Source organism: Geotrypetes seraphini, chromosome 15 (genome assembly GCF_902459505.1).
Source record: "Geotrypetes seraphini chromosome 15, aGeoSer1.1, whole genome shotgun sequence".
Classification (NCBI taxonomy): domain Eukaryota; kingdom Metazoa; phylum Chordata; class Amphibia; order Gymnophiona; family Dermophiidae; genus Geotrypetes; species Geotrypetes seraphini.
In genome coordinates this window covers 44,412,881-44,428,095 of record NC_047098.1, presented here as the reverse complement: position 1 = coordinate 44,428,095, position 15,215 = coordinate 44,412,881, and the positions used below count along the sequence as shown (strand labels likewise).

The 15,215-nt window shown below is 48.0% G+C and overlaps 1 protein-coding gene across 1 annotated transcript in view; it reads right to left on the bottom strand.

The window, feature by feature from the left end:
* MED13 (mediator complex subunit 13) overlaps window positions 1-15,215 on the bottom strand; it is a 432,233-nt gene that overhangs the window by 315,789 nt on the left and 101,229 nt on the right. Inside the window, exon 5 of the mRNA XM_033922821.1 lies at window positions 4,183-4,380. Coding sequence (XP_033778712.1) covers window positions 4,183-4,380 — 198 coding nt within the window. The remainder of the gene's footprint in view (window positions 1-4,182; window positions 4,381-15,215) is intronic.

Genomic DNA, 15,215 nt, shown 5'->3' with positions numbered 1-15,215 from the left:
GTCCCAGCGGGACCATGTAAGCATCAAAAAGGTCATCCCCCAAACAAGGCGTATTTTCTAGCCTGTCCTAGTGGGCAATCATGAAAAACTCAATCACTGTACGTCTAAGCAAAGAAAAGTAACATGGAAAAAATGTATGCCAAGTAAAGTGGTTACTGAACCAGTAAGGCAGCATAGGAATTTAGGAAGCCAATTAGCCAATCGGTCCCTAGTCTAACCCACTCTGCCCAGAAAGACAGAGGCCTACACACTAGCCTGTAGAGTGAGCTCCACCAGTAGGGATTCATTGAAACAGCCTCGGTGTTTCTAAAGGTATAGCAAAAAAATCCTTGAGTAATTAACTATAGGCCAAGGAAAATAAAACCCTTAACAAAGGTAACTTCCAAGGGAATGGCACAAAGTGTAGATATTCCCCTAAGGAATCATGAGAAATGAAAATCTGAACCCTACTGAAGTGGAAAGAGAAGCATGTGGTAAAAACCCACTGCTTCAGAGAGATATAGGGTCTCGATCTCAGAGAACCAATCCCAAACTATACAGAATCGATGTTAGGGAGTCGGTATCGAAGGCTGAAGACACTTTAATGACTGCAAGGCCTTCCCATACCAAATCGACACTGACACCGGCAACGTTAAAGAAGACCGGCGTCGCTTTATACACAGAAGTGTGAAAGTGTTACCGGTGTCAAGAACTGATACTGGATAGACACCCATAGTCGACAGTAACAACTGAAAATATAGTTGAACATGACAATGTTGGCATGAAAGAAAACCTGCTAAAGAAGAAAACACCGGTACCACTAGCTGCATCGTCGGTACCATTGATGTGCGGAAAAAAATTATAGCAGGAAAGAAAAAACACCGGTACCAAAGGTCTAAGAACCAGTAACATCGGTGTCGCTCAACACTTCCACGATGAGTCCGCCCGTACCGAGGCACTCATCGATATCGAAGCGGAGCCCGAAAGAAAAAACTCCGGTACCGTTGGTTTAAGAACCAGTACCATTGGTGTCACTCCACGCTTCCAAAATGAGTATGCCCATATCGAGGCACTCATTGATATTGAAGTGGAGCCAGAAAGAAAAAACACCGGTACCCTTGGCCTATGAACCGGTACCATCAGTGTCAGAGATGGGGCTGATCGAGGTCGCAGGACTTGACTCACTGCTACAATGACCTGAAGCCCAAAAGAGAAAGTTGCAAGCCAACTTACCTAGAGAAGATCGGGACAGTCAATGTCGGTGTGGGCTGGAAGAGCGATGCCGGAAGTAGGCTGGCACAAAATTACTGACACCGGTGGGTGCCGGATTCCTGACGGTGCCGACGAAAAACTGCTTCTGAAGAATGAAAATGTGCTGGTGAAGAGAAGAGCAGGGAAAGAAGAAAATGGCAAGGCCGAGAACCCGACACTGCTAGGACCACAGAAGGATGTCTGTGAAGACAATTTCCCCAGCAAAGCAACTGCGCAAAAGGAAATATAACAGGAAAAACCTGCATGGAAAAACAGCCATAAAATGGAGAAAAACCAGTATGGTGACCCATAAGGCCCCACCAAGCCTAGCCAACAATGGTAAAAGAAAAAATAAACAAACTAAAAATATTTAGGGTTTTGTTTTTTTTTAACTATAAAGAAAAGAAAAAACTGACTAAAAAGTCAGAAAACCGCGAGAGTGGGAAGGCAGCAAAAAGAAAATTTTTCAACAGCCGTTGAAACAGAAACTAAGAAACCGAAGGACCGTGCACCCTCATCGGGCAGGAAGGCACTCGCGCATGCGTGGTTTGGGCCATCGCAAACTTTCTAAAGTTCTTAAAGTGGCAATGCACTTAAAGTGACCCGTACCGTGGCTCCATCGGTGACGCCACCCCATCAGTGACAATATGCTGTCTGCTTGTCCTGGGATAAGATGGATGTTAAAACTCATTAAAAAATTGTTGAATAATAAAAAGACCCAAAAATATTTAAAAATGAACAGAACAGATCAGAAGATCTCTTCTTGGTTTACTTGCAAAAGAAAAACTGGAGAGGAAGCTATACTCCACTAGTTAAGGAGAAGGAGTGCAAGATGTGATTGACACCCTTCAGCAAGTGGTTTGTGAGCATGGATTGATCACCTAATGTACAGACAGACTCCTGTGTATATTTAACAGAATAAATAATAAAATACATTTACAAAATAAAATTGTCAGGGAATTTAAGTTAAATTTTACAATAATATATATATAGACACACAGATTTGACTCTGGAGAGTTGTGTGGGCCCCTTGGGTCAGCTATGATTAGGGACACTGCACAGTTATTATGGTACATGCACCAAAAAGTAACTGCTACCAATGCTCAAAGAACTGCCACTTCAGTATTTGTGGCTAGATAGGTGAAAATGAAGACTCATGGCACCATAGATTTAGTTTCAATGAAAGCTCTATAGCACTGTTCTTCAACTGCTGGTCCGCAGCCGGTCCACAAAGGGCCGGCGAGATCGAGTCGGCAGTTAAATTTCCTGCCGACAGCGGTAGTGTTGGAAGGCTGCTATTCCTCCCAGCCTCAGGCGATCAAGACAGGCTGCTGACATCGGGGCCTTCCCTCTGTGAGTCTCGCCTGTTCGGAAACAGGAAGTTGAAACAAAATAGGCGGGACTCAGAGAGGGAAGGTCCCGACATTGGCATCCTGTCTTGATCGCCGCCCCTGCCGAGTCGCCAAAGAGGGCCGCGGGGAAGATGCAGGTGGAAGGGAGAGAGCTGCAGGTACAAGTGGAAGGGAGATGATCAGCGTGCGTGGGAGCAAGATCATGGGGAGCCTTCGACAGTGGCTGTCTCCCCTCCCAGCAGCTCTCGTACTTGCCAGGGCAGTGATTCACCAGCAACTTCCTCTTTCCTCAGAGGCGGCAAAGGACCCAAGGCTGCCTAAATAAATTGCTGCTGCAGGCAAGTACTGAGAACTGCTGGTAGGGGAGCCACTGTTGGAGGCTGGGAAGCTGCTGGATAAAGGGAGAGCTGCTACTGGACCTAGAGGGAGGTAGAAAGAGAGATGCTGCTGGGAGGGGAAGAGGGAAAGGGATGGGAAGAGAGCTACTGTTGGATAGGGGGAGGAGGGAAGGAAGAAGGAACAACTGACAGGGAGATTAGAGGAGGGAAAGGGGTCAGGGTGGAATGGAGAGATCAGATGAGGGAGAGAGAGGAATGAGAAAGTAGAGAGAGATTGATGCTGGAAAGGGGGTCAGCAGAGAAATGAGAGAGGGATAAAGATGCTAGATCTGGTATAGGAGAGATAAAAATGAAGAAAGCAGTGAAGCTGGAATGAATCATGTAAAAAGGAGAGAGGATGCACAGGCTGGATGGAAAGGGGAGAGGGGCATAGAAAGAAGTCAGATACATATGGAAGAGGGAGAGGGCAGACAGTGGATAGAACGGGCAGATGCTGGATTAAAGAGACAGGGCAGACGCTGGAAGGAAAAGAGTGAAAAGAAGATGAAAGCAGAAACCAGAGACAACAAAAGGTCGGAAAAAAAAAATTATTTCTATTTTGTCATTAGAATACATCAGATTTTAAATATATATCCTGCTAGAGACATAACTGGGGACTGCAAATCGCAGGCAGTGCTTCTTTAGCTTCCAGCTGGCTTAGGGCTCTCTCGGACCAGGGGTCACTCCCCTAACACTATTCCTGTCATGTGTGACTGTGGTATTCAGTTAGCATGATATTTCTGTGTAGCATTCTGTAATAATTTGACTTATTCAGTTTTCTTGATAGTAGAGGGGATATATGTGGAGGAGAGGGAGACAGGGGTTTTATTGATCCTTGCTCTGTATTATTTGTATTTATAAAATGACAATTGTACAGAATATTGTTTCTTTTTATATTTTAATAAAATACATTAAATATAAAATCATAACTGTGGCTTGTGCAGATGGGATCAGATGGTTTGCGGGGACCAAGCTCGCAGAGAAGGGGCGGAAATGTGGTTTTTTTTAAATTTCAGTCTTAGTAGTTTGCTGGTTCACAAAATAATTCTTTTATTTCTGCCGGTCCACGGGTGTAAAAAGGTTGAAAAACCACTGCTCTATAGAATGAGAAGCATGCCAGGATATAAAACATAGTACATTAATATGTAGTATCTTCATAGCAGGAATTGCAATGACAATTTTAAAGAAATCATTATTTCATAAAATATTAGATTATCACTTACCAACAAGGACTTCCACTGCAGCCAGAGAGTCATCTTCCCAGTCCATCTCCTCCAGCTTTTCCTCCAAACCTTCTTTCATGCCAGATGAGATAGGATAAAACTGTTTCCACTCACTAATTAATTTCTTGGTGGATGAATCAGACAACTTGAAGGACTGACCTGTTAGAGTGCCATTTAACCCAAATGGGCTTAAAATAACTAAAAAAAAAACACACATAAAAATATTTTAGTATAAATTCATTTGAGCATAGGCCCTCATCTATCAGCTAAAGAATTCTGATTAACTTGTGCAACCTATTTTGTTTGAGAGCTTAGCTATAATAAAGTGAAAAACTCCCTCCTCAAGTTTCTCCTCTTGTATATTTGACACTAAATAGTTTCTGATTTTTAAACAAAATGTATTAGAGGGAAACTAGGTAAACATAACACACAGTTTTTAAAATGATTACTTTTATTTAAAGTTATCCATATTACCCATGTAAAAAAGTAACTGCCCCCCTAAACTTAATAGATGGCTCATCGCCTTTAGCAGCAATAATTACAACTAAGGCTGCATTTTAAATCACAGATAAATCTGCAATTAATATATCAGTCACAATTTAAAAATTAATCACACTGAAGCATTTCCTGTTTTCTCCAAACATCCCTCTGCTCTCTTCTACTCTCAACCCCTGGGCCCAAAAAAGGAACTAGGTCTTATTTTCAGGGATGTGCTATTTTTTTCATGTACAATGATCATCTCTCCCTTCCTCTTCTCCACCCCAATTCTTCCTATTTCCTTTCTCACCCCCACATGTGCAGTATCTTTCCTCCCCTCTCACCCATCCCCTTGTGCAATATCTTTCTATCCCTCCCTCCCATCCCCCTGTGCAATAGAACCCTTGCAACTTCTATCCCTCCCTTTCTCAAATCCCTTGTGCAACAGAACCCTTGAAGCTTCTATCCTTCCCTTCCTCCCATCCCCCGTTCAGCATCTTTCTATCCCTCCCATCCCACCCCCCACCGATCCTTTCATCTGAACCCCAACTGCGAGACCAAAATACCTGGTAACAAATGGCAGCATCGGTAGCACAGGCTACATCGTGGCCTTCTCATGCCCGGGCGTTCCTCTCCAACATCACTGATGATGTCATCAGCAACGCGGCACACAGAACTCCTGGGCGTAAGAAGGCCACGATGTAGCCTGTGCTGCCAACGCTGCCGTTTGTTACCAGGTATTTCGGTCTTGCGGTCAGGGTTCGGATAGGAGGGAGAGATGGAAGGGTCAGCGGAGGAGGGGGAAGAAGCGCTTCTGTCGGCGACTAGGGCTTATTTTCGGGGTAGGGTTTATATTAAGACATACACTAAAAATCATGCTAGGGTTTATTTTCAGGGTAGGTCTTATTTTCGGGGAAACACGGTAGATGACAGCATTTAATTTTTAGTCTTTTCATTATGTCTGAGATCTCAGTTGTAGTGACTGTTAGAGAACTTTCCAGCACCTGTCTGCTGGAATTCCATCTTTCTCATTGGCAAGTGTTGTATTAGTCTCACTGCTATCTTCTAGTATACAGGTAAAAGATTCTCTTAAGGAAAAATTATGTCTTACCTGTTAATTTTCTTTCCTTTAGACGCAACAGATGAATCCAGAGACTAGTGGGATAGCACACATCGACCAGCAGGTGGAGATAGAGAACTGATTAACGGTGGTCATCTTGGATAGAACCTCTCCTGCAGCTTCAGTATTGCTCATTGCCCAAGCATCCGAATGCAAAAAAACTTCTTTCCCATAACAAATTTCAAAGATATTAATGGAGAATACAACTATCAACTATAACAAAAATGCTGAAACAAGCGAAAGACAACCCAACAGACAGTATGCAGAAAGGGTGGGGCTCTGGATCTATCTGCTGCGTCTAAAGGAAAGAAAATTAACAGGTAAGACATAATTTTTCCTTCCTTAGCAACGGCAGCAGAGGAATCAAGAGACTAGTGGGATGTAGCAAAGCAATCCTCAAACAGAGTGGGAAGCAAAAGCCGCCTCCGCAATGACCAAAGCAGCCTCCGCATGTGCTGCCACATCCAATCTGTAATGTTTAGAAAAGGTATTCTTAGAAGACCAATTAGCCGCACGACAAATCTCCTCCAAGGAAAATCCCCTAGACTCAGCCCAGGAAGTAGCTAGTGCTCTAGTGGAATGAGCATGAAGACCTTCCTCGCCACCAAGTAAGTGGAAGTAATGGTCTCCCTGACCCACCTAGCAATGGAAGCTTTGGACGTTTCCATACCTTTGTTGCGTCCCGCAAACCGCACAAATAGATGATCCGAACGGCGAAAGTCGTTAGTAATCTGCAGACAGTGAAGAAGAATTCTATGCACATCTAGGAAACGGAGCGAAGAAAAGTGCGCACCCCCAGTCCTGTTTCCGAAAAGTAGGAAGGAAGAGAGACTGGGTGACATGGAAGGAAGAGACAATCTTCGGAAGAAATGAAGGCACAGTTCTAATCGAGACCCTGAATCCGAAATTCGCAAAAAAAATTTGCATGACAACACCTGCAACTCAGAAACCCGCCGGGCGGAAGCCATAGCTACAAGAAACACTGCTTTCAACATGACATCCTTTAGCGTCGCAGTGGACAAAGGCTCAAATGGGGCCCTCTGTAAGCCCCCAAGAACTACTCTAAGGCTCCACTCTGGACAGAGCTTTTTAACAGGCGGACGGATATGTTGTACCCCTTTCAGAAACTGAACCACATCAGGCTGAGCCGCAAGGGAAGAATGAGACACATGGCCTCTGTAACAAGCAATTGCCACTACTTGAACTTTAAGAGAATTGTAAGCCAAGCCCTTGGTAACTCCATCTTGTAGAAAGGATAGAAGCTAAAGAAGCATGGAAAGGAGAAATACCCTGATCACCGCACCAAGATTCAAACACTCTCCATACTCTAGCATAAGAAGCAGAATTAGATCTCTTTTTAGCTTGGAGAAGAGTGTAAATAACCTGCTCAGAATAACCCCTACATCTCAGTTGCAACCTTTCAAGAGCCAGGCCATAAGACCAAAGCGGGACGGATTTTCCATGTGGATCGGTCCATGATGAAGTAAATCCAGAGTCACCGGAAACCGCAACTGTTCGCCCGTCGAGAGGCGCATCAGATCCGCATACCCCAAGTCCGGAGCTACCAATATCACCGATCCCTGATATTGAGCTACACGATGGAGGACACGACCTATCATCGGCCAAGGGGGAAACACAAAGAAGATGACCACGAGGCCAAGACAGAGCCAACGTGTCTACCCCTCCGACATCCGCTCCCCCTGTGTTTGCTGAAGAACCTAGGAAGCTTTGCATTTCGAAACGAGGCCATGAGGTCTATTTCTGGAATGCCCCAGCGTTGCAACCTTAGCTGAAATGCCTGAGCGGAGAGTTCCCATTCTCCGGGATCTAGAGGATTTCTGCTGAGGAAGTCCGCCTGAACATTTGCTTGTCCTGCAATGTGAGCCGCTGAGATAAGAGGAAGATGAGCTTCCGCCCACCGAAGTAGAACCATCGTCTCGTTTGCCAACTGAGGACTGTGGGTACCCCCTTGTCTATTGATATAGGCCACTGCCATGACACTGTCCGAAAAGACCCTGGTCGGCCGATTCCGAATCAAGGCCTGAAACGCGAGAAGCACCAGTCAGATCCCCCGCAACTCCAGAAGATTGATGGAGCACTGAGCCTCGTCCGGAGACCAGACCCCCTACGCTGAGAACTAAAGGCACTATGCCCCCCAACCCAACAGACTGGCATCTGTAGAAACTATGATCCAGTCCGGCGACACCAGTGGCATCCCTTTGAACAGATTGGTCCCGCTGATCCACCAATCCATGTTGAGCGATGCCTGAGTAGTCCAGCGAAATCGACAATTGTAATCCTGAGACACACCGGGCGAGAAGTGATTGTTGCAGTGGTCTCATATGAAAGCGAGCCCAAGGCACTACCTCCAGAACTGCCACCATTGATAATTGGACATAATCCCATACTCTCGGAGCAGGAGACCGAAGAAGACGAACTTGAGACTGCAACTTCTCTCCCCAAGCTCTGGGAAGGAAGACTCTCCCCACCTTCGTATCGAACAATACCCCCAGATGTTCCAAAGACTGGGAGGGAATAAGAGAGCTCTTTGGAAAGTTGACCACCCATCTCAAAGATTGAAGAAGTGAAATTACTCTTTGGGTCACAGTTAGACTCTCCTGTCTAGAAGAGGCCCAAATCAACCAGTCCTCCAGGTACGGATGAACCCGAATGCCCTCCTTGCGAAGAAATGCCGCCACAACCACCATCACCTTCGAAAATGTCCAGGCCAAACGGCATCGCCCGAAACTGAAAGTGCTGGCCGAAAATGGCAAAGCGCAGATACCGCTGAGGCGGCGGCCAAATGGGAATATGTAAGTAGGCTTCTTTGAGATCCAGCACCGTAAGGAACTCTCCCGGCTGAACCGCCGCAATAATCGATCTTATTGTTTCCATGCGGAAATGTCTGACGTTGAAAAACTGATTGAGCACCGGTCTGACCGATCCTCCCTTTTTGGGCACCACAAAGTAAATGGAATATCTTCCCTGGGCCCTCTGCTTCGGAGGAACCGGAATTACTGCTCCAATATCCAGAAGAATCTGAAGAGTAACTTGCACTGATTCTCTCTTGGCCGCCCCCGAACACGGGGACACCAAGAAAGAATCTGCGATGGGAGAAGAAAATTCTAATTTGTAACCTTCTCGAACAATGTCCACTACCCATTGATCGGACGTTATCTTTGCCCACTCTGCCAAGAAGGAAGACAGCCGACCCCCGATGGGAATGGCAGAGAGAGCCGAATCCCCGTCATTGTGCATTGCGTAAGGCCAGGGTACGGGCTGGTTGAGCGGTTGGGGTTTTTGCAGGACAAGGTAAAATTAGGTTCTTACCTGATAATTTTCTTTCCTTTAGAAGCAGCAGATGAATCCAGAGACTAGTTGGTATAGCTCACATCGACCAGCAGGTGGAGATAGAGACACTGATTAACAGTTGGCCTTAAAGCCTGGTGTTCTTCCTGTTGATTCAGTTATGCACCTTGCCCAAGCATCCCAAGACAGGAGAATGAGCACCTTCAAAACTTCATTCCAGTAATCCATGTGTAATTTAGAAATGCAAAAAATACAATTACCAACAATACCCCAACTGAAATATGCGAACGAACACACCGACATACAATCCACTGGGGTGGGGCTCTGGATTCATCTGCTGCTTCTAAAGGAAAGAAAATTATCAGGTAAGAACCTAATTTTACCTTCCTTAGCAAAGCAGCATATGAATCCAGAGACTAGTGGGATGTAGCAAAGCAAATTCAAACTGGGTGGGAAGCCAATGCTGCCTCCGCAATCACCGATGCGCCAAAACTAGCCTCCGCACGGGCAGCCACATCCAAACGGTAATGTTTCGAAAAGGTATTTCCAGACGACCACATAGCCGCCCGGCAAATTTCTTCTAGAGCCAGACCACCGGACTCCGCCCAAGACGTGGCCAGGGCTCTAGTTGAATGAGCCCGCAGTTGCTCCGGTACTTGTTTCCCTGACAACAAATAAGCCGACGCAATAGACTCTTTGACCCAACGAGCAATGGAAGCTTTGGACGCAGCCATCCCCTTATTTTTTCCTGCGAATAACACAAACAGGTGATCTGAGCGACGAAAGTCATTAGTCACCCCCAAATAATGTAAAACTATCCGGCGAACATCCAGTAAACGCAAAGACGAGAACCGTCTTCCCCAATCCTCCTTCCGAAAGGACGGAAGGAATAAACTCTGGTTCACATGGAACGAAGAAATCACCTTCGGAAGGAAGGACGGCACTGTCCTCACCGACACTCCCGCATCCGAAATACGCAAAAAAGGTTCCCTGCAAGAAAGCGCCTGCAGTTCCGACACCCTTCTTGCTGACGCCAACGCCACCAAAAACACTGTTTTCAATGTGACATCTTTCAAAGTCGCCGCAGCCAGCGGTTCAAAAGGAGCCGCCTGCAATCTCCCCAGGACAAGTTTAAGATTCCATGTCAGACATGTACGCTTCATCGGCGGCCGGATATGGTGAACCCCCTTGAGAAATCGCACCACGTCAGGCTGCGATGCGAGCTTCGAGCGAGACACCCGGCCCCTGTAACAGGCAATGGCCGCTACTTGCACTTTGAGAGAGTTATAGGCTAATCCTTTAAATACGCCCTCCTGTAGAAACGACAGAATCGCTGATAGAGATGCCCGAAAGGGCGCAATACCCTGCCTACCGCACCATGACTCAAAAATTTTCCAGACTCTAGCATAGGAGGCCGAAGTAGAAAGCTTCTTAGCTTGAAGCAGAGTGGAAATTACCTGTTCCGAATAGCCCCGCTTTCTCAGCCGCGACCGTTCAATAGCCAGGCCGTAAGACCAAATTGGGCCGGATTTTCTATAGAGACTGGACCCTGCGTCAGTAAGTCCAGAGTCACCCGGAACGTTAACCGCTCGCCTGCTGAAAGTTGAATTAGATCCGCGTACCATGGCCGACGCGGCCAATCTGGAGCCACCAGGATCACTCTTCCCTGAAAGAGCGAGATGCGATGCAACACTCGACCTATCATTGGCCAGGGAGGAAATACATACAGAAGAGAATTCGGAGGCCACGCGAGAGCTAATGCGTCCACCCCCTCCGAGCCCCTCTCTTTGCGTCTGCTGAAGAACCGAGGTAGCTTTGCATTGCGGGGCAAGGCCATGAGGTCTATCACTGGAAGCCCCCACCGACGGACCAGCAGATCGAACGCCCGAGGAGACAGCTCCCATTCGCCTGGATCGAGTAGATTTCTGCTGAGAAAGTCCGCTTGAACATTTTCGTGCCCCGCAATGTGAGCTGCCGACAGAAGCGGAACATGAACCTCCGCCCACCGAAACAACAGCATTGCTTCTTCGGCTAACCGAGGACTCCGGGTACCCCCCTGACGATTTATATATGCCACCTGGTCGGACGGTCCTGAATGAGGGACTGAAATGCCCGAAGCGCTCGCCTGATAGCTCTCAGCTCTAGTAAATTGATTGAACATTGGGCCTCCTCCGAGGACCACACTCCCTGTGCTGAAGCTTGCCGGCACTGAGCCCCCCAGCCTAGCAGACTGGCATCCGTCGTGATCACGACCCAATCCGGCGTCGCTAGCGGCATTCCCCGGAAAAGATGAAACTCGCTTAGCCACCAGAGCATGCTGCGAGCTGCCTGAGGACTCCACTGGAGACGCCGATTGTAGTCCAGAGACGCCGGGGACCATCGAGAAAGAAGCGACTTCTGTAAAGGTCTCATGTGGAACCGAGCCCAGGGAACCACCTCTAGCGTCACCACCATCGAGCCCAGAACCTGTACATAATCCCAAATTCGAGGTCTGGGTGCCTCTAGAAGACACCGAATCTGAGACTGCAATTTCTCTCCCCGATCTCGGGGTAGAAACACCTTCCCCAGACAAGTGTCGAATCTGATCCCCAGATGCACCAAAGACTGGGACGGGGCCAGAGAACTCTTGGGAAAATTTATGATCCACCCCAACGACTGAAGGAGAGAGATTACTCTTTGAGTCACCGACACACTTTCCTGTATGGCGTCTAAGTAAGGGTGTACTCGAATTCCTTCCTGGTGCAGAAAAGCTGCCACCACCACCATCACTTTTGAAAAGGTACGAGGAGCCGTCGCCAGGCCAAAGGGCATTCCCCGAAATTGAAAATGCTGGCCGAGGATCGCAAACTGCAGAAACCGTTGATGCGGAGGCCAGATCGGAATATGGAGGTACGCCTCTTTGAGATCGAGGGACGTGAGAAACTCTCCTGGCCTTACTGCCGCAATGACAGAGCGAACCGTCTCCATGTGGAAATGACGAACACTGAGAAACTTGTTGACCCCTTTGAGATCCAGCACCGGCCTGAACGACCCCCCCTTTTTGGGCACAATGAAGTAAAGGGAATAAATACCGAGGCCCACCTCTTCTGGTGGCACTGGCACCACCGCCCCCAGATCCAGGAGCACTTGAAGAGTTAAGCGGACCGCGTCTCCCTTGGCTGCCCCATAGCACGGGGATACCAAGAAGGAATCGGCGACGGGAGAGGCGAACTCTAACTTGTAGCTGTCTTGAATAATTCCCAACACCCATTGATCCGACCTAATCTTGGCCCACTCCGCCAAAAAGGCCGAAAGCCGACCTCCTAAGGGAAAGGCGGAGGGGGCCAAGACCCCGTCATTGGGGAGTGCGACTCGCTGGGGCACGGGCAGGTTGAGCTGAAGGAGGCTTCGTCGTACGAAAGGAACGCTTCTGCTGAAACCTAGGTCTTGAAGAAGAGACAGAACCCGAAGCGGACCTGAAGAAAGGTTTACCAGAACCGTATCTCCTAATATCCCTGAAACGTGGCCTGGACGCCGAGGATTTCAAAGGGAGCCTAGGCCTATCTTCCGGTAACCGCTGAGTTTTGGTATCACCAAAATCCTTCACTAATTTATCCAAATCCTCTCCAAATAAAAAACCCCCTTTAAAAGGGAGTTTCACCAACCGCAGCTTAGACGCTGCATCCGCTGCCCAATGACGGAGCCATAAAGACCTGCGAGAAACCACCGAAAGCGACATCTGCTTTGCGGAAGCGCGAATGATATCATATAAGGAATCTGCCAAATAAGCCAAACCTGACTCCATATCAGCCAGTTCCGAAGGGACAGAGCCCCCGGCCTCTAACAAATTATCCGTCATAACTTGAGACCACTGGAGACACGCTCGTGCTGCGTAAGAGCTACAAATTGCTGCTTGTAAGGTAATCGCAGCCACTTCAAAAGACATTTTCAGAGAAGATTCAATCTTCCTATCCTGGGCATCCTTCAGCGTAACACCCCCATCAACCGGCAAAGTAGTCCTTTTGGTAACTGCCGCCACCAAAGCATCAACCCTGGGCAATTTAAACCTTTCCAGCTCGGCCGGGTCAACTGGATACAAGAGCCGCATGGCTTTTGCCACTCTCAAGCTGCCACTGCGCCGAAATAAGCTCCTGCATGGCCTCATGCACCGGAAAGGCCTTAGTCGGCCTACGAGTCCCCACCATCAGGGGATTTCCCGACGCCCTCGCGTCTTCCTGTGAGATGTTTAAACTCTGCAAAGCTTTGGAAATTAAGGACGAGAGCTCTTCTCTATGAAAAAGGCGGAGAGCGGAAGGATCATCCACATCCCTACCTGTAGGATCCTCCGCTTCCCAATCCAAAAGTTCCCCTTCCTCTAAAGACTCAGGAAGAGAAGAAGGGGGAACTATACTAGGATCACCTTCATCCGCTGACGCCCGCCTGCGCTTCTTAATTACTGGAGCTCCAACTGGAGAAAAAATTTCACCCCCGGTCGCACCAGCCATCCTCTGAAAACCCGAGGTGGAAGGTACCGGAAGGACCGGCAAATTCACAGGAACCGGCTGACCACTTTGTAACATGAAGGCCTTGTGCATGAGCATAATAAACTCCGGAGTGAACGAGCCCAGTCCAACAGCCATGGAACCAACATGGTCAGAGCCTGAGAGCGGAGCCTCTGGTGCAACTGCTAACACATCCGAGTCCCTGATCGCTGCCGAACTTCCCTCAGCCGCGGGAGAGCCTTGCAGCCCGACCGAGTCGACCTCGAGGGCAGGGGACAAAGCGCGCTCCTCCCGGACCCGGGAAATGGCGACGTTACATGCTTGCAAAAAAGCATCCTCAGCCGGTGCATCTACACATCCGCCTGAGCACAAACCCGCCGGTGTTGTGCGCTTCCCACAGCGCAAACACCGCTGACTAGCCGCCGCCATCCCCCGCTCCGGCAGAAAAACTTTTTTTTTTTTTTCCCTCAACAAACCGGCAATCGCGTACCAACCCCGCACCAACCAAAGTGAAAACAACTCACCACTACACCGCCGAGCTTCCCACAAGCAGCAAGGATAAAGCTGGTAAGTGTACTGCACGCCGACTCAAACGGCCCAGCCCAGCAAAAGCAGGAAGTAAAGAAGTGGGGGTTTTTTTGTTTTTTTTTTCAAACTGGAATGAAGAAACCACCACCGGAGAGGCTCACGGAAATCCCTCAATCCATCGGAGGGGAGGGTGGAGAAGGGACCTGGGAGGGCCCAGGTATAACTCTTAAAGCCGGCACCAGCTAGCCAGGCACCCCTATCCTGCTGAAGAGAGCTAGTCTCAACAGAGGAGTAGACAAGAACACCCAATGCACCCGAGAATCCAGGAGCTAGAGAGATAGCTCCACCCCTGCTGGGAGATAGAGCAAAACTGAATCAACAGGAAGAACACCAGGCTTTAAGGCCAACTGTTAATCAGTGCCTCTATCTCCACCTGCTGGTCGATGTGAGCTATACCCACTAGTCTCTGGATTCATATGCTGCTTTGCTAAGGAAATTATTTTGCTGAAACCTCGGCTTGGAATTAAAGGAGGACCCATAAGATGGCTGAAAGAACAGTTTCCCAGGTCTATATCTTCTAACATCCCGGAAGCGGGGCTTGGGAATTACAGGCTTCAAAGATCCCTTAGGCTTATCTTCCAGCAATCTCTGTATTTTGGAATCCCCGAAGTCTTTGACCAACTTATCCAAATCTTCACCAAACAAAAGATGCCCCTTAAAAGGGAGCCTCACGAGCCGAAGTTTAGACGCCGCATCCGCAGCCCAATGACGGAGCCATAACGATCTGCGAGAAACTACCGAAAGAGACATCAGTTTCGCAGAAGCACGAATAATATCATATAACGCATTCACCAAATAAACTAAACCTGATTACATATCCGGGAAGTCAGACGGAACAGTCATCCCGGATTCCAACATGGTATCCACCATTTGTTGCGCCCATTGCAAACAAGCTCATGCCGCATCGGAACTACACACTGCCGCTAGTAATGTAAGTGCCATTACATTGAAGGAAAGTTTCAGCATAGATTCAATTTTCCTATCCTGGGAGTCTTTTTTTGTTTTTTGCAATTGTTTATTTATGACAAGAAAAAACAGCACCGCAAAACATCAGGAAA